The following is a 24712-nucleotide window of genomic DNA, read 5'->3' as shown; positions in this document are numbered from 1 at the left end:
ACATGAACTTGCTAAATGTCAGAAACATACCCAGAGACTCAGTTCTTGGATCTCCAGCTCAAAGACTTATGTCTAGATCCATTAGAACACCCATGTACACAAACAGCAAACTGCTAAAACCTGCTGTTATCCAACCAAAGACAGTAAGAAACCAACTTGACAAGAAGAGAAATCAGCAGAAAGCATCTTACGACAAGCATGTAAAAGTGCTGAAACCTCCACTTGTAAATCAGCCTGTGAGACTCCAGACAAAGAAAGGATTTGATCGCGCTGGTGTTGTCAAGCAAGTTGGTCCTCAACCAAGATCCTACATAATTTCAAGTGAAGGACATGAACTTAGGAGAAATAGAAAACATCTCCTACCAGTACCAGAATATGTACGCCAAGAGCCAAGAAATGACACACTTCCAGAGTTACAACTAGAACAACCAGTCAACAGTGCAGTGCAACCAGCAACAGTTCAACCTGGTCATCATAGACAGCCAGCACCACAGCAAGAACAAGAACAGCCTGTTCAGCATCCACCAGTGAAAACCAGAAGTGGACGAGTGGTGAAGCCTAACCCAAAGTACAATTCAGAAGTGTATGACCGTACATAGATGTTTTCACATTAGCCTTACTACCAAAACTTAGAGACAGAGACTCTTATTGAACTTCTAAAAAGTCATATGTGACGTGTCATGTCAAAAGGAGACACTTTTGGGCAGGATCGTAAATGGAAAAATAGCCAAAATACTGTCGGTGGGTAATTTTTTCACAATTTGGGTTTGTTGCTAATTTGTGATGTTATTAATGTTAAAAATATTGTCTGATAGTTTCAGAGCGGAATATAACTAGCATCTTGTATTTTTTGAGACATTTTCAAGTTAATTCCTACTCTCAACATTGTTAATAATATTTTTAAAGGCCGATATCGCAATTTCCAATTTTATAATACCATAACTTCGGAACTCAATATCTTCGCTTAGGAATGTCCGATTTCATTGGGGAAAACGGCCTTGTGGAGCAAAATATCTCTATATTTAAGATATGTAAAAACCTCAAAATTTATAACCTGCCCAAAAGTGTCTCCTTTTGACATGACACGTCACATATTTAAAAGTTTTGGCACTTGAAACAAGACAAATCGTCTAAAAAAAAAAAAATAAAAAAAAAAAAAAAAAAAAAAAAAAAAAAAAAAAAAAAAATGACATTTAAAAGTTTTGGCACTTGAAACAAAACTAATTGTAAAAATGTTTGGCATTTGAAACCAAAATTGAAGTTCTAATTGATACATTACTACACTAATTTTGTTAAAGTTAGCAGATTGTGTATTGTTAGGTTTGCATGTTGTTTATTATTATGTCTGCAACATAATACTCATTGACACACATGATACCAATTACAACATTCGCGTGAGCGTGTGTGAAGTTCTACCTGTCAACCAGTCTGCAAGCAAGTCTAAACATAAAAATGTAATTCTAGTGTAGATCTGTGTGAGTATATAATCACAACACTAATGGACTCAGAATAAGGTCCATGTACCACACAGTGAGAATCCAGGTAGTCTACCCTGTTCTCTAGAGTAGGTAAGAATAATGTCAATAGTCGACAGTTCAGTTTATTTCGGTCACCACATTTTGACAATTTTGGCAGGGAAAATAATTTTTCCTTTCTTTCCAAAAGTTCTAAAAAAAAAAAAAAAAAGTAGACTGTCGAGGTTTGATATTGTTTCGCAACTTTAAGAATGTTAGTTTGTGAGTTCTATGAAGTTTACAGTTAAAAGTTTCACAAGTTTTAATCAGATGCTTTGGACAAAGTTCTAAAAGAAAGAGCAGAAACTTTGAAAAAGACTATAAGTGATAAAGGATACTTTAACTCATAAAGAATGACAAAAAGCAAGCAAAGCTTATTTCGGCACAGAAATATTTACAGTTTATTTGATATCACAATCAAGAAAAAATCTTGAGATGTCACATTTGACTTTTAGTGTGAAAGTTTCAGACACTACTAAATTAGCAAGATTTGCTAATTCAATTTCATTTGAAATTACTGTGCAGTTTATCTTAAGAAGGGAGATGTAGAATAATGACATCGAATGATATTATTCATATATCAGTGATCGCCCATCACTATCTAAAATGGCGACTTACATGAGCTAGATTGTTTACCTTGACTATCAGAATAAATCCTTAGCATCCTATATTATTAAAGCCTATCTGAGTATTCATCACCAAGGACCCAAAGAGGGCGTGATTTATTATAACGTACCCAGGGGTATCGGATCCCGTTACATATACCTCAGACAAATTCAAGCCATGTGGTTGGCACAATATATTCTGTTGGCAAAAACAAGTAATTGCATATTCTACATAAACTGATATTTCACAATATTCCTTTTTAAATCCTCATTTCAGAACATGACAGCCAGAAGACCTCAAAACTTGTTCAACCTGAAGCCTCACAAATGTATATATTGCAGTAGGTATTTCTATGACACTTGTCTATATCTGAGTCACCTGATCAAACACAAGAAGCGGATTAGACCATATTGGTATGAAACAGAGGAGGGGCTGTATGAATGTCAACGTTATAAAAACGTCTCAAGAAAACAGAATTGGATGGACTGTGAATATACACAGAATATTAGAAAAAACTGTTTTACACACCTGAATAGACATTCACAGCCTCACAGCAAAGAGAAGCCTCATATATGTAAAGTATGCAACAAGGTATTTACGCAAGCACAATATTTGAAAGTGCACAAAGCAATTCATATCAACGAGAAGCCTCATGTATGCCAGGTATGCAGCAAGGGCTTTAAACTGGCATATCGCTTGAAGCAGCACGAAGCAATTCAATGCAATAAGAAGCCTTACAAATGTGAACTTTGCAATAGAGGCTTTAACTACAATAGTAGCCTAAAAGCACATTTACAGACTCACAGCAAAGAGAAGCCTTATGTATGTAAAGTATGCAACAAGGGCTTTAGACAGGCAGGGGTCTTGAAACAGCACCAACAAATTCATAGCAAGAAGACTAATGAGAAGCCTCATGTATGTAAAGTATGCAACAGGGGCTTTGCATGGGCAAGGAATTTGAAACGGCATGAAGTAATACACAGCAAAGAGAAGCCTCATGTATGTGAAGTATGCAACAAGGATTTTACACTGGAATCTTATTTGAAACGGCACAAACTAGTTCACAGCAATGAGAAGCCTTATGTATGTAAGGTATGCAACAAGGACTTTATATGGGAATATCTCTTGAAACAGCACATGGCAATCCATAATAATGAGAAGACTCATGTATGTAAAATATGCAACAAGGGCTTTAGACAGGCACAGAGCTTGACATACCATCACCGGCAAATTCATAGCAAGAAGCCTTATGTATGTAATGTATGCAACAAGGGCTTTACACGGGAATGGATTATGAAACAGCACATTGCAATCCATAGTAATGAGAAGCCTTTTGTATGTAAAGTATGCAACAAGGGCTTTAAACTGGAATCTCATTTGAAACGCACAAACCAATTCATAACAAGATGAAGCCTCATGTATGTGAAGTATGCAATAAGGGATTTGGACTGGCATGGATGTTGAAAAACCACAAATTATTTCATAGCAAAGAGAAGCCTTATGTATGTAAAGTATGCAACAAGGGCTTTTCACGGGAATGGATCTTGAAACAGCACATAGCAATCCATAGTAATGAGAAGCCTCATGTATGTAAAGTATGCAACAAGGGCTTTACACTGGCATGTAATTTGAAACTGCACAAAGCAGTGCATAGCAAAGAGAAGCCTTATATATGTAAAGTTTGCAACAAGGGGTTTACACTGGCAGGGACCTTGAACGGCACACAAATATGCACAGCATAGAGAAGCCTTATGTATGTGAAGTATGCAACAAGGGCTTTATACTGCCATCTTTATTAAAACGGCACATAGCAATCCATAGCAAAGACAAGCCTTATATATGTAAAGTATGCAACAAGGCATATACACTGCCAGAGAACTTGAAACGGCACACACATATACACAGCAAAGATTACCATAGCAATGATAAGACATATACATGTGAAGCATGCAACAAGGGCTTTAAGCAGGCAGCGTATTTGAGGAGGCACAAAAAAGAAGCCTCCTCGCCCTCATGTATGTAAAATATGTAATAAGGGCTTTACACAGCCATGCCAATTGAAAAAACATGGAAAAACTCACAGTAAGAAGACAACAGAGAGATAAATACAGTGTTTTAATCAAAATGACTGAGTGCTTTTATCTTCAAAGGTATACAGTTGGAATCACAAAAAGAAATTTGAAGCACAATCAGTTTCACATATCTGTGCAAATCGCATTAATTAGATATTATTTGAAATTCTGCAAAAGACAACCACATTACATTTTCCCGGTACATTTGACAATATATTCCTTTTTTATCTTCAGAACATGACTTCCAGAAGACCTCAAAACTTGTTCAACCTAAAGCATCATAAATGTATAGGCTACATAGATGAGGTGACCTCATAATGTTTATCAAAGGCAAGGGACTGGTATATCTTTATGCTTGAATACAGAACCCCATGCAACCACTACACTGTTTAATAGTCTTATTGTGATGTAGCGGGAGTTTTAAAGACGACGAGCCCTGAACAAAATATGATGCGCAATATACTGCCAGGTAAAAAAAAAACAATTACAAAGACAACAAATTTTTTTTTTTTTTTGGGGGGGGCATTTAGGGGGCACACTGAATTTCAGGGGGGGTAAAATCAACAAATTTTGTGCAAAATTGCCGCAAAAAGTGGAAATTTTCATAAATTTGGGTTTTTATTGGGGGGGGGGGCATACATTATGGCTTCAAGATCTAGAATTTTCAATTCTTTAACACTTGGGAACATTCCTGCAATCTTATTGGTAATTCTTACCCCAGGGTTCTTACCCGTGTGATGACACGATATCACACATGTCAGCGCGTCCAAGCATCAACGCGGTATGCGTACTCGCTATTTGAATCAATCGGAGGCGCAATGTAACAGGCCTACTTATGATATTTCTATTTTTTGTGTCGAAACAATGTTTCTGGAAAACAGAAACTGAATTTAGAACCATTTGAATAGATTGAATAAGTTAAGCTAAATACACTGAGCAAAATAGTTTTTTTTTTTTTTAAATCGGACATACGGTTGTCAAGATATACATGTTTTTAGTTTCTTTGTATTCTATTGTTTTTGCCAATATATTGATGAAGTTAATGAGGAAAATTGGCATAATGTGCTCATGAATATTCATGTTTGCCAATATTATACCAATATCTTATGAATAAACCTTCATACATGTACTACTTTTATTTTATATGATTTTGACATGAAACTTTGCCAATGTGTTTCTATGGCCTAAAACATTAACATGTGATTTTCATATTTGCATAATTAATTAGCATTATACTTAAAGCTAATTAATTATGCAAATATGCAAATTAGATGGGCGGGAAAATCACATGTTAAAGGTTTAGGTCACAGAGACACATTGGCAAAGTTTCAGGTCAAAATTCTTAAAGGTAAAAGTACATGTAGTATGAAGGTTTATTCATAAAATATTGGCAAAATATTGGCAAAAATTAATATTAATGAGCACATTTTGCCAATTTTCCTCATTAACTTCATCAATATATTGGCAAAAACAATAGAATACAAAGAATCTTTCAACAGCAATATCTCAAAAACCGTATGTCCGATTTGGCTCAAATTTTGGAATTAAGATTATTTTGCATATCCCTCTGCAACAAGTCTATTTTAATCTCAATCAGAGCAACTTGATTTTGCCTTTCGTACCACCTTAAGAATGAGAATAAAGGTATTGTTTTTAGCTGCTGTTGTGCATCTATCGTCTCATATAACACGGGTCACACCGTCAACATCCCTATATCTTCGTGTTAAAAATTGCCGTGATAGTACGATGAATCCTCACGTTTTGTCAACAACTACGCATGGTGATTTTATTCGAGATAGGCCGTGCAACTCGGGCTAAGCATACAATTTGAGATTTGAGCGCCTGCCACACTGTTTCTATTCTATGTTTTACGATTTTCGCATGATCAATATATGGCTGGTCAGAACGCCACAACGTGGAGCTGCTACGCGTAGCTTACTTTTCACTTCGCTGGAGCTAAATTGACCAATCATGTTAGATCTTTTCATTACGCTGAGCCAGTGGATGCATTCTCGCTCCAGAGAGAAAAACTCTTGCCAAAATTAATGTTTACTATGGGGATTTTAAATGAATCGATTGTAAATAAACCACGACCAGTTGTACAGGATCAATACCATTGTTTGATTAGTGTATAGTCAATGTTACCTTGCATGCATGTGTCATGTGTGTGGCGTGTTTGTTTGTTTGTTTGTCTACTGTGTCAGGCCAGGATCACTGACACCCACGGTACTGATACTCTCATACTATCACGGTGATCATATTGTTGAATGTTGTTGACTTTAAAATAATCATGATGCAGTCATGTCTACAGTAGAACTCACCACGACCTTTGAAGGACTTAAACCCTATTAAAAGCTATTAAACCAAGATAACACTCAATGAAAACGGCTCAACTATGTTACATCAGATCTTCTCTGGTTAAATACACACTGCACTTGTGTCTGTTTTACCTGTGCAATGAGCAATGACCTGGTATTATAGTTTCAGTTGGGTGAACGATTATAAAGCGAACGCAAGGTAACAATACTGTGGGCTTTTGTTTACTTAAATGAGACAATAGTCTGCTTATTGTTAACCAGCGTTCTTGAAAATGAGAAGCTTAATGACTTAACACGGTTTAGAAATAATTTCTTCATATTTTTGGTACAAAAGTACCAATATTTCCAAACACCTAAATTAGCTAAAATTTAGGACATGTTACAAAACTATATTTTCTAGAATTTCAGAGAATACTTTAAATATTGGCCGGTTATTTTTTACACAGTAGTGACGCTAACTAGGCAATGGCCTATACTTCTAACATACACTATTTGTAGAGGTCACGCGTCAATGGTGAGCGACTGAGTATTGTGTATAGGAAAACGGACAGTAACTACAGTATGTGTGGCCTACTACTAGTATATAAAGTAAATCCGAACTGGTTTGCAGTTTGCTGAAGGTCAAATTCCTCAGGGACACCGCGCAAGTTATACAAATTAGCTCCCGGCGATACACTGCAGATCGCAGAACTGTGTGCATAGTTTACCACCACTCTGCCTAGCTATATAGTTATGTACAATACTGTATGAGTTTCATATGAGTGCATGTCCATCTTAATAATAAGTCAGTTCGTACTTTTCATAAACTACTTTTTGAATCATAACTTTCGTGACCGAGGATATCTTGCAACTACGTGACGCTCGCCTCGCCAATCCTTAATGAATAAATTCGCTTCACGAATGAGTAAGTCGTATTTAATTAGTCAGTTTTACCTCCGAGTAATGAAAAACTCTAACATGATAATGATTGGTCAATTTGGCTCCACGGAGTAAAAAGTCAGCTACGCAGTAGCAGCTCCATCGCTGTGGCGGTTGCGCCTACCATATCAGTATCCCATATGATATTTCTATTGCAAGAAAATTTTATTTGTTGTCAGGTTTTATCTTAAATACACTAACTGGAAATTAAATACACTAATTAGTGAGGACCTGTATTTTGCTGTGGATATGTTTAACTGCAATTTGCGGGTAAAAAATTTGAAATCCTGAGTAAAAATTTTGATCATATTCAACTCTTTGAGAAAAAATTTATATAAAAGAATACATGTAAAATCCAGCTGCAATACAATGTACATTATTGACACACTATCACTCTCTTTATCTACGGCAATAATAGAATATCGATTTCAATCGAATTGAATACGATGCTCAGTTTTGAGTTTGTAGTTGACTACTAAGCGACCTAAGCGATCGATTGCTAGCCAATCAGATAGAACTCCTTTTCTTGCGCTCGTGAAATAAGAGTCGCCTGTCGCTCACCAACGGAGTATTAAATTTATATTTATCGAATAGGAAGTCGACACTGTGCGGGTGACATCATTATTTTCGGCGTAAAACAACTCGGCTACTTAAAATAATGATGTCGCACGTGTTATACGAGACGATAGATGCACTCTAGTGGCTAAATACAATACCTTTATTCTCTAATTCAAAGGTTAGGTACACTTAGGGGCTGTGCAATAATTATGAGCCCTGGGGGAATTTCCAAATGGCTCACCAAAAATCCCCCCCCTCTTGGCTCGCCAAAAATTGCTTGCCCCCCTCTTTGCCCTCCTTGCACATGCCACATTTTTGGGATCCCAATTTACAAACCTTTTATAGTCTAGATACAATAAGATAAAAAGAAATTATAAATTGATATATTTTAAAAACCGTATGTCCGATTTGCTTCAAACAAAAGGCATATGACAAGTGTGTTTTGCTTTACTCAATAAAATATGTTTAACACATGCTTAGAGAACTTCCATAATGCCTCACCTTAATATTAGGATATGAAAGTCGATTCCCAGTTTCCTGTTACCCTACTCCGCCAAAACAATTGCCGCCAAGTATTTCATTATTTTGAATAAAATGTTGATTTCTAACAAACTTTAACATACCGTACTAATAAATAATTGTGGTTTTAAAAATATCATAATTCGCTTTCTGTTGATTTTCAGGGATTTTCTTTGCAGTAGGTCAGCATGGTATATGGTTAATAATGAATATACCTATTCAATTCTTTGTCCACATTTTTTATCTGCTCTGATCTCATCCTGTAAAATATATTGTGAAACTTTTGATAATAGTTGTACAATCACCTTAATATTTTTCATGTGGTTGTAAACAGTACATCTATACTACAAACTGTGATGTACATACAGTATACATGGGTAGTTATTGGTTTACACCTGTAACAGATGCAATAATGAAATGGTTCAAAATAATGAATAATGAAACAGTCATGAAAAATTATGTAACATGAAACTGGGAATTGACTTTCATTAGCCTAAGGGAGCGATCGTTATTTACGACAGGGGGAATGGGCATTTTGAGGGGAACCCAAAATTTTTTTGGGATCTTGTGGGGGAACGCAATTTTTTTTGTTGAACCAGGAGGGGATTGTTATAAATTTTAAATGGAGAAATTAGGGAAAACAATTAAGGGGGATTTAAGTGGAGAAATTAGGGAAAACAAGGGAGTCTCCGAAAATTTTGAGCCGATGCGAGGGGGAACATGTAAATTATTTGGCATATTGCATTTTGTATACCGGTATTTACTAATTTATTTCAAAATGTTTTCTCTGTATTATGTTATTTATATGTGTTGATGAAAATAAACTAAACTGAATTAAAAAATGTAGTCGCATTACAATTCAAATTATTCTCTGTACGATACTGCACATCCCTTTTAAAGGGATTTTTTATCATGACAGCTATATGACCCCTGTGCAGTGATGATGTACAGCATATCTATAGCTGTCTGCATGTTTGTTTATACTTGAACAGTAGACAAGATAATTTTGCATGGATAGGCCTACCAGTCGATTGTATGCCAGTAGGATTTTCACAAATAATCAATACATGTATATCTAGTAAGTTGCAACCCATATATAAATTCAGCTCATCATACTCATGCTAGAATATAGGCCTATGTTGTAATTTTGGATCCATTCACTTGCAAGTTGCATGGTATGTATGGTTAAGCTAATAACTAAAACACATAAATCATATCACTTTGTATGACATGTTTTGAGCTTGCTACCCATAATTATTAAGGGTGGAGATATGTAACCTTTTTAGTGTTTCAAGTTGCATTTTATGTTTTATTATAAACAGCCGGACAATTTTTTTAAAAAGGACGTATTTATTGCCCGGTGGGTTCAGTCTTCACTGACAATGTGTACACATGATGGTTCCAATTTAGGGGTACTTTTTAAGAAATGTCCGCGGAATTTTCGAGGACAAAATTATTCGCGATTGTCCAAATTAGGGGTGTTTTGGAGCAAAATTGTCCTTGAAATGAAAAATAGGGTATATTTCTAGGACTTTCATCCGTGTTTTACCACTACAGTTTTCGTTATTGTCCTCATTTCCCCGTGAAATAGGGGTAAAAATGCAAAAGCGCCCTTAAATGGTAAAAATAGGGGTATTTATTTCGAAAAAATGTCCTTGATTCCTCGTGATAAGGGGGTGAAATGAAAATGCGGCCTCAAAATGATAAAAATAGGGGAGGTATTTGGGGGCAAATTTTCCTTGATTTCGCGCAAAATAGGGGGTAAAATTGCTGCAAATGTCCTCGATTCCCGTGAAATAGGGTCATTTTCAAATCCTGGAACGGTCATACGTCCTACCTTTAAATACAAACTGAACCCACCGGGATTTATTGTAGTAGTACGGCACTACGTTTTAGTTTCACTAACGTTATTGTTAGAATCAATAAACGTCCTTTTGCTAATTAGTGTAATTAAAGGAAGTGTCTGGCAATAACAACATTATGTTAGAAAAATAATGATCAAGCACAAATCAAATGGTTTTATTTAAAAACAAACTCATATTAAAGGAGTATTTCGTGATCCTATAGCATCCTCTATTAATGTCATTTTTCATTTATAGATGTCCACGAAAAAAACCTATTCCCAAAATTTCAGTTGATTCTGATTTTGCGTTCGCGAGTTATGCATGATTATGTGTATTACACTGCTCCATATAGACAATGCGTTGTAATTTCAAATTTCACGATATCTTTGCTTTAAAACTAATTAATCTGCAAGAAATACTTTGTACATAAACATTATGTAGCCAGAGGTTTTCAGTGATATAAAAATCTCAACTTTTTTTGAGAAAAGTGGGGGGATGAGGCTGTGGATCACGAAATGCCCTTTTAACCATAAAAACGAATAAAAAGAGCAATCTCTCAACACGCGATATATTCAAAATTCCTGCGCCGAAATTTTCTAGAGCAATGACGTCATGGTTATTTGTGCTCATCGTCAGGCTTCATTGAATTATTATTATTTTTTTAGAGATAGCGAACCGGTGCCGACGCGGGGGGGGGGGCACACTTCAATATGAAATGTGATATAGGGTCAAAACCACTAAAAACGAGCAATTCGGTGAAAATCCTGTCGCAACCATTCAACTTAGGGACATACCATTTTTTGATACTCGGGGGGGGGTAGGAAGTTGGGGTCAGGGGAAGAAGTTTTTTTTTTCGCCACGTTTTGTTTCGTTTTTCAATTTCATGCATTATATACACAGTTAGGTGGGGAAAGTTTTTGGTTTTTTGAGTGTTGGTGGGGAAAGTTGTTTTTTTTTGTTCATGTAGTGGGTGAAGTTTTGTTTTTCCTACCCCCACCCTGAGAATATAATGGTGCGTCCCTTAAAGGAGTATTTCGTGATCCTAGCATCCTCTTTTTATGGCATTTTTCAGTACATATCCACGAAAAAATCATATTCCCAAAATTTCAGTTGATTCCGATTTTGCGTTTGCGAGTTATGCATGATTATGTGTATTACACGGCTCCATAGACAATACGTTGTAATTTCGTTCTGGTGCACCAGAACGAAATTCAAATTTCGCGATATCTTTGCTAAACGAATTAATCTGCAAGAAATATTTTGTACATAAACATTATGTAGCCAGAGTATTCCAGTGATATAAAAATCTCAACTTTTTTGATAAAAGTGGGGGATGAGGCTGTGGATCACTTAAATGCCCTTTAATATATTGTACCAATTAAAAAAATGTGGATCATAATATAAAGAAATGATCATGGAATCATCTTTAACACATATAAACAGGCTAGGCTATAACCTGAAAATTTGATCATTCAAATCGTATTATTTTGGAAGTAGCGATGTTTAAGTTGGCTGAGCGGTCAAAACCCACAAATCACAAACTTCACATATGTCACATGATCAAGGGGAATGAGTCGCATGTCGGCCCTGGTCGAAAATGAGTTTAACATATTTTTCTAAAGAGGACATTTAGAGCTTCCAGAAACTGAAAACCCCATGAACTTGATACGACCTTTCTTTGTGAAGTTACGTTAATTTATCAATCGCTGAAAACAATATAAAACAAAAGAATTTTAACACTTTCTTCTTTGCCAGTATCTCAAAATCAATATTAGCAACATCTGACTCATTTCCCTTGTTCGTGTCACATATTTGTGTAATGTGCTTAAAAGGAACGCAATGAATGATGCCTTGATTAAAATGTAATTTACAGTGTATAAAAAAGGAAACAACCATCCCTAAATTGTAAAAGATGATTTATTTACAATTGAAATTTGTCGCAATACTCTGTGTAACCTACGTTACATTGACATGTTATCTAACCCTTAATTACCTTCATCAATTTAGGTATCATGTTTTGCCTTTATAATGTCAAATTAATGGCGTGGAAATTAAATTTATGACTGAAAACGTAATGTGGGTATCCGCTTTAGAGAAAAGCAAGACAAAGTACCATATAATCTATGACCGTATGGTTAAGGAAAGTAACCTGCATGTACGTTACCATTTGTCTGAAAATCAAACGGTAGAATATACACCTGGTAGGTAGTAAACATTAGCATGTGATACCCTGATATTAGTGAAATAATTTTGTTGCACTGCTATCATTAACAGAACATGTGGAAATTTTAGAAGTTTAAATGAATTAAACATCCGTTACTGAAACATACGTTACCAGTATTTGTATGACCATGATCAAATATAAGAAAATAACATCAGACCCTGCCTGCATCTCATTTTTAGTCCGTCTAGCGCCCCCTCGCACGGCTAGCAATTCATGTATATCATTTCTATTTTTTGAGTTCTATGAGTACATGTAAACGATTTGTAACATACGTTATGTAACTTACATTACGTAACATACGTTACCATTCTTAACAGTGACACAATTATGCAATATGAGGAACCATATGGAAATTATTTGTTGATATATGTCAAACACATTAAACAAGAAACTTTTTGATCCAATACTTGCATCAGTACCAGATAATAGTCTAAATTATGTAAGATGGATATTAGATTACTTATTCCACATCTCCTGTATTAAAATTCACACACATTCCAGGATGCCAATGGTAAGGGTGAAATAAGTCTTTTGGGTTGAAAGAAGCAAGTTCAAACATCCATTTCAAATAGTGTAAACCGATCATTAGTAATGCGCTTCAAAAAAAAAAAAAAACACGGCTGAGTTTATGAACCAGTTGTAACATATGTTACAGCAGTAAATTTCGCTATATAGTTTACTTATAATGTCATAGGATACCAAAGGGTGAAATAAGTCTTTTGGGTTGAAGGAAGCACTGTTCAAACCGGGGTTCAAACATCCATTTCAAATGGTGAAAACCGATCAATAGTAATGCGCTTCCCTCACTGACATAAACATTGCCGACTCTTACAAACCATAGTAACATATGTTACAGCAGTAAATTTTGCTAGGTTACTTGAAAGTGCCATAAATAAAAATGTTCACAATATTACGTGTACATATTTGTGTGGGTCAGAATCTGAAGTGTAATCTCTGATTTTATATGTGTAAGCATGACTAGAATAACATTTTATTTTTCCCATTTTTGGCTCTGAGCGGAGCTTATCAGTGCCTTTGTCATGCAACTAACTAGCATTCATTTTCAGGCCACAATACGCTGTTGGTTTTTATGCTAAGGATCATTTAATGACTGATATGAAGACTTAAGTTTCGCTTTCTAAGTTTGGCTAAGTTATTTTCTAATCGATTGCACTCCAGATTTTATTGAAATTCAGGCGATAAAAGTATTATTTTTGGGTAAAAAGACCAAAATAGTCACGATAATCGAAGTTATATCTTGGTTCCTGTGTGTGCTAGAGATTATTCTGGTCTGTATAATTTAAGATGCGTAATACAGACGGAAACCAATGGAGGTACATTTCTTAAGATTTAGTTCAGATCAGAAATTATTTGACTACTTCTTAACTTTTCTTCACTATTTCTTTATAATTTAAATAAAGAGATAGGTAAGGAATGTCAAAAAATAGTCAAGAACATGTCTGAATCTTGAATAAATCCCGAATAAATCTGAACAAATGACTTTTCTGGGGACTATTTGGCTTATGCAAGTGCAGTACGAAAGCACTGTGCCGATTTTTTTTGTTAAAGGTCACGCTTTTACCGATAAGCTGCGATGCTCAACAAACTTCGTACTTTTCTATGAGGCTATATTGAACCAATAAATCGATTAGTTTTTCTTGATTGATGACATCACCATTTCTGAACCAATCAGCAAACAGTTTTGTGTGATTGATCGATTTTGCAGTAGTCTCCATAGCAGCCAGTTTGGTTCCGCCTTCCACACAAACATTTTTGTGGAGGGAGCGTAACCAAACTGGCTGCATAGGAGACTAAGTTCACTGACCCACTGACCTTGCAAACTCAACCACAGAGAGCTACGGTGCATAATCGAGGTGAAAATACGCTAGTTTGTTTACCATTCTGAGCTCATGAGCTTTTGGTAAATGTCATTCCGAAGCATTTACGAGCATACCATAATATTTTTTTTATTAAATATAAAGATGTTTATTTAAGTTATTTGTAAAATTCAGCGATGGACTTAATCTAGAAGTGGTTTGATTTTAGTTGTAAACGCGGGACTCGACCGGCATGACGAGTTGAACATGTAAAGTTCCAAATTCGGAAGCCATGTACTACTATTCCATATACTGACTACTAGATTGTCTACTTTTGTACTTTCGTAAGTGATGAAATTGAAGAAAAAATCATGAAGTGAAATCTATCAGAAATAAACACTGATGTGATGTAGGCTAGTCCTGCTTAATCGGAGTACAGCATCCAGACCAGGCAGATCCAGATCCGAACAGAACTTAAGTTACGATTGTTCGGTTGGACCGGGTTCAACACACATGACACAACAGACATGTCAGGACAGAACAGTTTTGGTGTTTACAAAAAAATGCAAATGATCTCAAGTCACAAAAATTTGTTATAAAATTTCATTTTTGTCTCGCCTCAGTATTTCTGTCTGTCCGGGGTGTGGATATCCGTGTGTCCGCCTGGAGCTGTATCTGGGAAACTGTAAGACCTACGCCGTACGTGGACGCTACTCGGTGGGAGGAAGGGTATCTAAGTTTGCTCCGTAATTGTGTGTTTTCGGTGAAAAATAATGCAAATTAACATAGCTAATTTGCATAATTTATGCAAAAATCAGCGCAAATTGATAAAATTTCATTTCTGAACTTTGTTCAGGATGGGACTTAGTAATCACTATTTCAGTCTGTGTGTGGGGGTGGGGTGTCCGAATGTTTGTCCGGAGCTGTATCTGGGGAACCGTAAGACCTACGGGGACGCTACTTGGTGGGAGGAAGGGTATCCAAGTTTGCTCCGTAATTGTATGTTTTCGGTGAAAATATGCAAATTAACATAGCTAATTTGCATAATTTATGCGAATATCAGCGCAAATTGATAGCGGTGCATGGTAACGAAACCTTGTGACAGGAATGATACACACCTGCTGATCACCTGATTAGTTTTTGGCGAAAAGTATGCGCATTTAGTTGTTTAGTTGCATAATTTATGCGGAACGCTTCTACAAAATGGTTGGAAATCTGAAGAAATCCTCCTTGTGAAGCTGTTTCTAGTGGGGATCCGTAAGAATGCTAAGCCCTATGATGATGAAACGTGGTGGGGGTAGCATGACCAGAGGATCTCGACCTGATTCGATTTTCAGCGCAAAATATGGTAATTACCTACCTAATTTGCATAATTTATGCATAATATGCAAAAACCTTTTTCTCGGAGACTAGGGGTCGCACATTCTTCAAACTTGGTGGGCGGGTGCATCTTGACCCCAGACAGAACAAGTTTGTATTGGTTAGTGGGTGAAGGTCACTCGAGGTCATCCAGGGGTCATCTAAGGTCAAATTACTAAAACTGTCGTATGGGCATGAAACTTGGTGGGTACAGTTAACATTTAGAGTCAAATTTTCTGACGGTCATTTTGGGGTCATCCGAGGTCACTTAGGGGTCATCCGAGGTCAAATTACTAAAACTGTCGTATGAGCATGAAACTTGATGGATACACTTAACATTATGAGTCAAAGTTTCGGAAGGTAATTTCGGGTCATCCAAGGTCACCAAGGGGTCATCTGAGGTCAAATTACTAAAACTGTCGTATGGGCATGAAACTTGGTGGGTACAGTCAACATTTAGAGTCAAATTATCGGACGGTCATTTCGGGGTCATCCAAGGTCACCAAGGGGTCACCTGAGGTCAAATTACTAAAACTTGTATGGGCATGAAACTTGGTGGGTACACTTAACATTTAGAGTCAAATTTTCAGACGGTTATTTTGGGGTCATCTGAGGTCACCAAGGGGTCATCTGAGGTCAAATTACTAAAACTGTTGTATGGGCATGAAACTTTGTGGGTACAGTCAACATTTAGAGTCAAATTTTTGGAAGGGGTCCGATCACCCAGGGGTCATCTGAGGTTAAGTTACTAAAAACTCGCATGGGCATGAAACTTGGTGGGTACAGTCAACATTTCAAGCCAAATTTTTGGAATGTCATTTTGGGGTCATCCAAGGTCACTCAGGGGTCATCTGTGGTCAAATTACTAAAACCTCATGTGGATATGAAACTTATTGATGGATGTATTATGCTCTGCAAATAAGATATAGCTACCAACCAGCAAGATGTATGATTGCATGTGATCTGGCACATACAATGTATATGATTTCACCTGTTGCACATTCGACTGCAATTACTTTCACATTCAAAAAAGCACAGAGCCACAGCGCCATTGGTGCTCTTGTTGGAAGTCTGAATTGCTTGTTTTTAGTGGTTTCGACCCTGTACATGTAGGTGTAGGGCTGACACTTTCACAGTATGGAGCATTCAGTGATCAATAGTAAAATGTAAAGATTATGGGGTCATTGGGTGGAAGCATGATTTTTGGTATCGGTGAGAGCAAAATTATATAAAAAATGGGGTTATTGAGTGAGAACATATGGAACCTTTGGGTGAGAGCCAAAGCAGTGCCACAGAAACCTCCAATATTGAATTTCTAGTTCTTTATAATGGCTTCAAATTTCATTTATCACTGATTTTGAAAAAACAAAGTTGTTGTTCAAATTGAAAAATGTTGACATAGCATGTGTATGGGGTCTTGGGTCTGCAGTGGTTTTTTTGCAAATATTTTTCTTGCCCCCCAGTTTGCCCTCCCCCACTTTTGAGGCAAAACCCCAAAATCATGTAAATCCCCGAAAAATTCCTGGCGCCGCCATCAGAGTCAGACAGCGATGCTGAAAAATTTGGTCTTAACAGCCTACATACATGTCACCTCCAAAGTGGGAGTGTATGCTACTGGTACTTTATAATGGATTATTTCAGGTATATTTATTTTAAAAAAACACTCAAAGGGCAGCAAAAATGACTGTAATTATTTGGTGAATTACAATTAAATTTAAATAAAGATAGACAATTGAAGGAGTATTTTGTGATCCTAGCATCCTCTTTTTATGACATAATTGCAGTAGATATCCACGAAAAAAGCATATTCCCAATATTTCAGTTGATTCCGATTTTGCGTTTGCGAGTTATGCATACATGTAATTATGTGTATTACACTGCTCCATCACTGTGTTTAATTACGTTCTGGTATACCAATGATGAAATTCAAATTTGACGATATCTTTGTCAAACTAATTATTAATCTGCAAGAAATATTTTGTACATGAACATAGCCAGAGGTTTCCAGTGGTATAATAAAAAAAGCCTTCATAACTTTAGAACTAAGTATGCTAGACCTTTGGTGTTTTCAGTTAATGATAGCCTATTGAATTGTGGGATAGGCTTCTATGACGGGAATTCATAACAATTAGTGGGTTTTTAGCGGGTTCGCCATCGGACAAATTTATAACTGTCAAGCTTTCGTCAGGAGTAGCTCTTCTTCAGGACAAAGTACCTATAAGAATGAGACATGTAGACCGCCTCTTGTCTACTGATGACTCTGGAAAGAACCGTTCACTGAAGACTGCCCCTTGTCTACAGAGAACAAGCAGATCTTGCCTATCTGCTAATATAAAGGTTTTGGTGGCTCTGAAAAGAGCCGTTCACTGAAGACTGCCCCTTGTCTACAGAGAACAAGCAGATCTTGCCTATCTGCTAATATAATGGTTTTGGTGGCTCTGAAAAGAGCCGTTTACTGAAGACTGCCCTTGTCTACAGAAACAAGCAGACGTCGCCCCCGGTCCCCGCACTCCGTGCATCCGCGGGTATTCATGCTCATCAAAAATTTCGCGAAATAAGGGGTGTTTTCAGATGAATAAAACGTGATTCGCGAAACACACAAAAAAGGGGTGTTTTTTCAAACCACATGTTCGCAAAATTGAAAAAAGGGTATTTTCATCGAGCAGCCTACGCGTTTCTGCCAGAAAAGGGTATATTAGAAATATCGCTTAGCGTTTTAGCGAAAATAGGGTATTGTCGAAGGGCAAATAATTATGAAATCGCTAAAAAAAGGGCGTTTTCCCTAAAAACTTCGCGAAATGAGATGCAAAAGGGGGTGTTTTTAAAGTTCACCGACAAGCATGGATACCCGCGGATGCACGGAGTGCGGGGGCCGGGACGTCGCCTGTCTGCTGATTTTTAAGTTTTGGTGGCTCTGAAAAGAGCTGTTCACTGAAGACTGCCCCTTGTCAACAGAAAACAAGCAGACCTCGCTTATCTGCTAAATTAAAGGTTTGTTGGCTCTGGCAATAGCCTATTGTATGTGTAATGTAATAATTACAGTAAAAATGCCTCCTTTGGCCCCCATGGACCAGATTGTTTCACATATATGACAATAGAGGGAATTGCACATGAGGACTAATTAACTTTAACTCCCCCCCATTTGCACAATAAAATGGTTCAACCAAATCACTAAAATGGACAGGAGAACACTAGTGCTGATCATGTATGCTTTGTCTGCAAAAACACTTCCACATTAGAACATTATTTAAAAGTGATATTTCACAATATTCCTTTTTAAAAATCCTCATTTCAGAACATGACTTCCAGAAGACCTCAAAACTTGTTCAACCTGAAGCCTCACAAATGTGTATATTGCAGAAGGTATTTCCATGACAATTATCTATATCTGAGTCACCTGATCCAACACAAGAAGCGGATTAGACCGTATTGGTATGAATCAGACACCAAAGAGAAGCTATATGAATGTCAACACTGTAACAAAGACTTCAAAAGAAAACAAAATTGGATGGACCATGAATGTACTATGAAAATTCATAGTGAAGAAAAGCCTTATGTGTGTAAGGTATGCAACAAGGGCTTTGCACTGGCAAGTTACTTGAAAAGGCATGAAGCAATTCATAGCAGTGAGAAGCGTCATGTATGTAAAGTATGCAACAAGGGCTTTATACAGGCATATACCTTGAAACAGCATCAAGCAATTCATAGCAGTGAGAAGCCTCACGTATGTAAAGTATGCAACAAGGGCTTTAAACAGGCAGGGCACTTGAAACGGCATGAACAAACTCACAGCAATGAGAAGCCTCACAAATGTGAACTTTGCAATATAGACTTCAAGTACCTTAGTAGCTTAAAACACATATTTCGACTCACAGTAAAGAGAAGCCATATGTGTGTAAGGTATGCAACAAGGGCTTCATACTGGCTGGTTACTTGAAAAACATGAAGCAATTCATAGCAATGAGTCTTATGTATGTAAAGTATGCAACAAGGGCTTTAAGCTGGCTGGATATTTGAGGCGGCATGCAGCAAGACATACATGTAGCAATACTAGCAAAGAAAAGCCTTATATATGTAAAGTATGTAACAAGACCTTCATATGGGCAAGTTATTTGGAACGCCATGAAGCATTTCACAACAACGAGAAGTCTAACAAATGTCAAATTTGTAAAAAAGGCTTTACGCTTCCTAGTACCCTAAAAGTACATTTACAGACTCATAGCAAAGAGAAGCCTTATATATGTGAAGTATGCAACAAGGGCTTTAAGCGGGCAGAATATTTGAAGAAGCACAAAAGAATTCATATACCAGCGCCTCATCGCCCTCATGTATGTAAAGTATGCAACAAGGGCTTTGAACTGGCATATCACTTGGAAGAGCACAAAACAATGCATAGTGAGAAGCCTTATGTATGTAAAGTATGCAACAAGGGCTTTACACGGGAATCTTATTTGAAACGGCACAAACCAATTCACAGCAAGAAGAAGCCTCATGTATGTGAAGTATGCAACAAGGGCTTCAGACTGGCTCTTCACTTGAAACAGCACAAAACAATTCATAAAGAAAAGCCTCATGTACCCGGTATGTAAAGTATGCAACAAGGGCTTTCGCATGCATGTTATTTCAAACGGCACATAGCAATGAGAATCCTCATATGTATTATGTAAAGTATGCAATACGGGCTTTACACAGGCATTTGAATTGAATCGGCACATAGCAATCCATAGCAATGAGAAGCCCCATGTATGTGAAGTATGCAACAAGGGCTTTGCACTGGCACATCAATTGAAACAGCACCAACAAACTCATACATATAGCAATGAGAAACCTTACAAATGTGAACTTTGCAAGTAAAGGCTTCAAGTACATTCACAGACTCACCAAAGAGAAACTATATGTGGAGTATAATGGAGTATGCCACAAGTGCTTTAAGATTGGTCTTATTAATTTTTATAAACTAGATATAAATATGAATCATAAAAAAAGTGAATCATAAATATGAATGAATCAAAACCATTTAGTGATAAATGTCTTGTTTGGAAAATTGGTGTTCAGTTGATTATGAATGCATTGTATAGGCTGAATTTTCTCCCCAAACTTAATCAAATTCAGCGAATTCTGAATTGTTGGCGTTCAAAGAATATCTTTAGTTGGTAAAGTTGCAGTGATTATTGAGTCTGTTATTATCACAGCGTCATATTTGTTATTTTTCAGTTCTATTAAGCTACTTGCACGGTTCATTATGCACTATGTGGGGAGAGCCTCGAACTGGCAGCATACATGAATGGGAATTGAACTAGTCATAACGTTCTGTGTAAGGTTACATAATTCTTCCTTTCATGTATGCTGCCAGTTCGAGGCTCTCCCGCACACATAGTACATAATGGCGGAACCGTGCAAGTAGCGAATTCCAATTCCAAAGCTTTTTTTTTAAAAAGAAATTGAATTCTTTGTTTTTTAGATTTATTTGGAATGGTGGAAGTGACCAGGTAAAATGAAACTACCTTTTGAACGATTACAGCAATGAAGGGTTACGCAAAAATAAGTTTGGGCAAATCATTTGCTGGACCCTGATTGTGTCGATTTTTGGAAGCATTTGGAAACAAATGTTCTTTCAAAATTTCATACTGACACATCAGCTTTATGGAAAACAGGTGCGCCAAATTGTGTTCTTGCCATGTTAAGGGCTGGGGTATGAACGTTTGGACAGTATTTATTTTGGGACATTAGAGCACATCAGACATATCGATTGCATTCTGAATATTTGAAGAATGTCATTCTGATATCAATAATTTAGATTTTTGAAATTGCAATTTAATACACATTTTATGGCAAATCATTAAAATTGATATTTTTGATATTTAACAGTACTTGAAGTAAACTTTTAAATCTGATGATTTATACTTAAAGTGTATGTAGGTGGGATGAAAAGCCGACGATCAATTGAAAATTTTGACCTTTCAGATTGAAGATATGGATTTTTTTCCCAAAACACCAAAAAAATTTTGGTCTTTTGGGGAAAAAATCCATATCTTCAATATGAAAGGTCAAATTTTTCAATTGACCGTCGGCTTTTCCTCCCTGCTACATACACTTTAAGAATATATCATTAGATTTATATAATTTACTTCGAGGACTGTTATATATCAAAAATTTGAAAAATATCACATTTTTATAATTTGTCATAAAATTTGTATTATATTGTGATTTTCAAAAAATGAAAATTATTTGATATCAGAAAGACATGCTTCGTATTCAGAATGCAATTCGATAGGTCTGAGGTTCTGTCATGTCCCACAAAAAATACTGTCGAAACCCGATAAACGCTCATTTTAGATCCCTTAAACAATTGGCAGAAACTCTTAGGGTTTGGTATGTGTGTAAGGACTAAATAAAGGGGAATTTAGGTTATATAATAATTACTTTCTTCAGGAGTCAGGACTCTATTTGGTCAATTGCAATATTTGTTTGAAAACCAAGAAATTCTTCTTTTTTCCTGCATTTCGCCTCTTTCTAATTCTATTTTTTTTATAATTTTTTTCCTCATTCCACAACTGATGAAAATAACATGGGAAACTAGTCTTTTTGTCTTTGTCATTGTTTTTGTTCCTTTTGTTTTGTCCTTATTGCTGCTTAAAAAAAATCATAAATCAGCCATAATTTTATTATGAAAATATTGAAAAATAAACCATCAGTAACACCATGGCTGTCGAAAGATAAAAAAACATGCATGCATTTACATGATATTCAGAGAATATAATTATAGTAGGAATTCCAATTGAATGAACGCAGCTTAATTTCAACAGCTATACTCGATCCAACCGCGATTGTATATTTCGTATTTCAAACTACAATGCGAACGCACATCCTTGGATACAATGCTAACCAATCACAAGTGTGTTGGCATGGTTGGATTCACTTCCGCATTACTCACGCACAGTCGCACACGCTGGCGTACATCGCAAAGTGTACGCAAATGTTCATCACGCTATTGAAAGCTGCATTCATTCAATTGGAATATTCCCACTATAAGAAGAAATCTGAATCTGAAGTTACCTCCTCATAGATATTTGCCCAACAGACACACTAGGATCCACTACATGTTCATCACGGGCACAGTTCTTGATGCTCATCTATCAGGGGCAAATGTTTCTTTATTATTATTATTATTATTATTCTTAAACCCCAATACATTAAGTACATTCATTGAATGACCTTTGAAAATTTGGGTACAAAAACTTATACTCTGCAACTTGAGGTCAAATGTAGCACTATGATTATATAATTGAGGTTATTGGACTATGATTGGGATGAGGCTATATTGTGATCCATAGTGAGAGCAATGTTTGGTAGGTGTGGTACATGATAGGTTAAACATTCTGGGTAAAACTTTCTCACTATGCCTGTTTCATACCAGGACGTGGACTGGATCCTACAGCAAGTCCACTCGAAGTGAAATGAGTGGTCTCGATCCTACTTCCTTGGAATTTTTCGGGCTCATCTTTGAGAGTGATGTGGAATCGCCTTGTGGCATTCATTTCAACAGACCTGAATAATTAGTCTCTTACATACGTAGGGAGCACGGTGGCCGAGCGGAACAAGCTCCGACTCATAAACAGAAGGTTGTGGGTTCAAGCCCCGGCGACGCCATCGTGTTGTGCCCTTGAGTAAGGTACTTTTTACTCCTCTCCACCCAGGTGTATATATGGGTACAGGCATTCTTTAATGCTGCGAAGGTAACAGCTACTCGCTGTGGAGGAGGTGTAGCAATCCCCCTACAGCAACATTACATGGAGGAGTCTGCAGTGGCAGCGCCACTGGGGGGCATGGGGGAAAATTCCCCAATCAGAACTCTTGCTCCCCTGTTGCCCCCCCCAGAAAAAAATGAAAATTGCAAAAAATTCCACTTTTTGCGGCAATTTTGAGCAAAATTGGGTGATTTTGCCCCCTCCCCTGAAAATGTTCACTTTTCCCCCTCAATGCCCCCCGCCACCCGAAAAAAATTCCTGGTGCCGCCGCTGGGAGTCTGGCCCAATCGCCAATGAAAGAGAGATGGGCGCTCCGTTCACTGTTTATACAGGTTAGCCCCCGGTATATTTACCTTTTTATACGCTACAGCGCGCGTACATGTATAGCATCTGTGTTGTGTTTATCGTTGTGGTGCAATATTGATGATGCACTTTGATGTTGGCTAATCGAATAAGATATATACATTTTTGCATGTGAATTGTGAATAGAAGTCATTGGTCATGCAGCCAATGACTTAAAAAAATCAGAACATAAATATTTGCACCGTGAAATGTTTTCAATATTTTGTCAAATTTTCAAGCTATTGGTGATATTTTAGCGTTAATATCACCACCAGAAAAAAAATCTCGACCGACTAAGGGGCTGTACAATAATTATGAGCCCTGGGGGAGGGTAAAATTGGGGGGGGGGGCAAGAAATTTTTGGCGAGCCGAAGGGGGCAATTTTTGGCACACATTCATGGGGCGGCTATTAAATAAAACACGCTAAAAAGGCTTGGGAAAATGCTACAGAAACGCTTAAATATGCAAATTTTGGGAAATTGGGGGGGGGGGGCTCAGTATTGCACAGCCCCTAACCCTACTTGAAAAGTCCATCCACCCGTAAAACTGGAAGGGGTTAGAGTCGCCCAAAAGGTATTAATAATAAGAGGGTGCATATTGAGAGCAATACCTTCATTATTATTGATGATAATTTGTCTTGGAACCAACAAATTGATACTGCGTAAAAAAGCTCTCAAAGGAATGTTCATGCTAAAAAATTGTAAATCTACTTTCCTCATTGAAGATATTTTGTCGATGGTTTATAATTCAATATATCTGCCTCATCTGGAGGGCTATTCCAGTTGAAATCCACACTACCCCTGTGGAAGATTTTAGAAATATCTAGCAGAGGGATTATGTTTTTCAAATGTAATTAGTCAGGGTTTATCATAA

The 24712-nt window shown here is 36.9% G+C and overlaps 2 protein-coding genes across 2 annotated transcripts in view; one reads left to right on the top strand and one right to left on the bottom strand.

The window, feature by feature from the left end:
* The window catches only part of LOC140138970 (laminin subunit beta-2-like), a 555517-nt gene that overhangs the window by 95740 nt on the left and 435065 nt on the right, over positions 1-24712 (bottom strand). The window lies entirely within an intron of this gene.
* On the top strand, positions 2290-4114 carry LOC140139862 (uncharacterized). The gene has a single exon (XM_072161620.1). The coding sequence runs from the start codon at positions 2400-2402 to the stop codon at positions 3528-3530; it is 1131 nt and encodes a 376-aa protein (XP_072017721.1). The 5' UTR covers positions 2290-2399; the 3' UTR covers positions 3531-4114.

This window comes from Amphiura filiformis, chromosome 18 (genome assembly GCF_039555335.1).
Source record: "Amphiura filiformis chromosome 18, Afil_fr2py, whole genome shotgun sequence".
NCBI classification, from domain to species: domain Eukaryota; kingdom Metazoa; phylum Echinodermata; class Ophiuroidea; order Amphilepidida; family Amphiuridae; genus Amphiura; species Amphiura filiformis.
Note: the sequence above shows the minus strand (reverse complement) of the source record. Positions and strands in the feature narration are given on the sequence as shown.

Excerpts from the sequence above, each read along its gene's own strand:
- LOC140139862 (XM_072161620.1), top strand. The coding sequence starts at position 2,400 with ATGACAGCCAGAAGACCTCAAAACTTGTTCAACCTGAAGCCTCACAAA.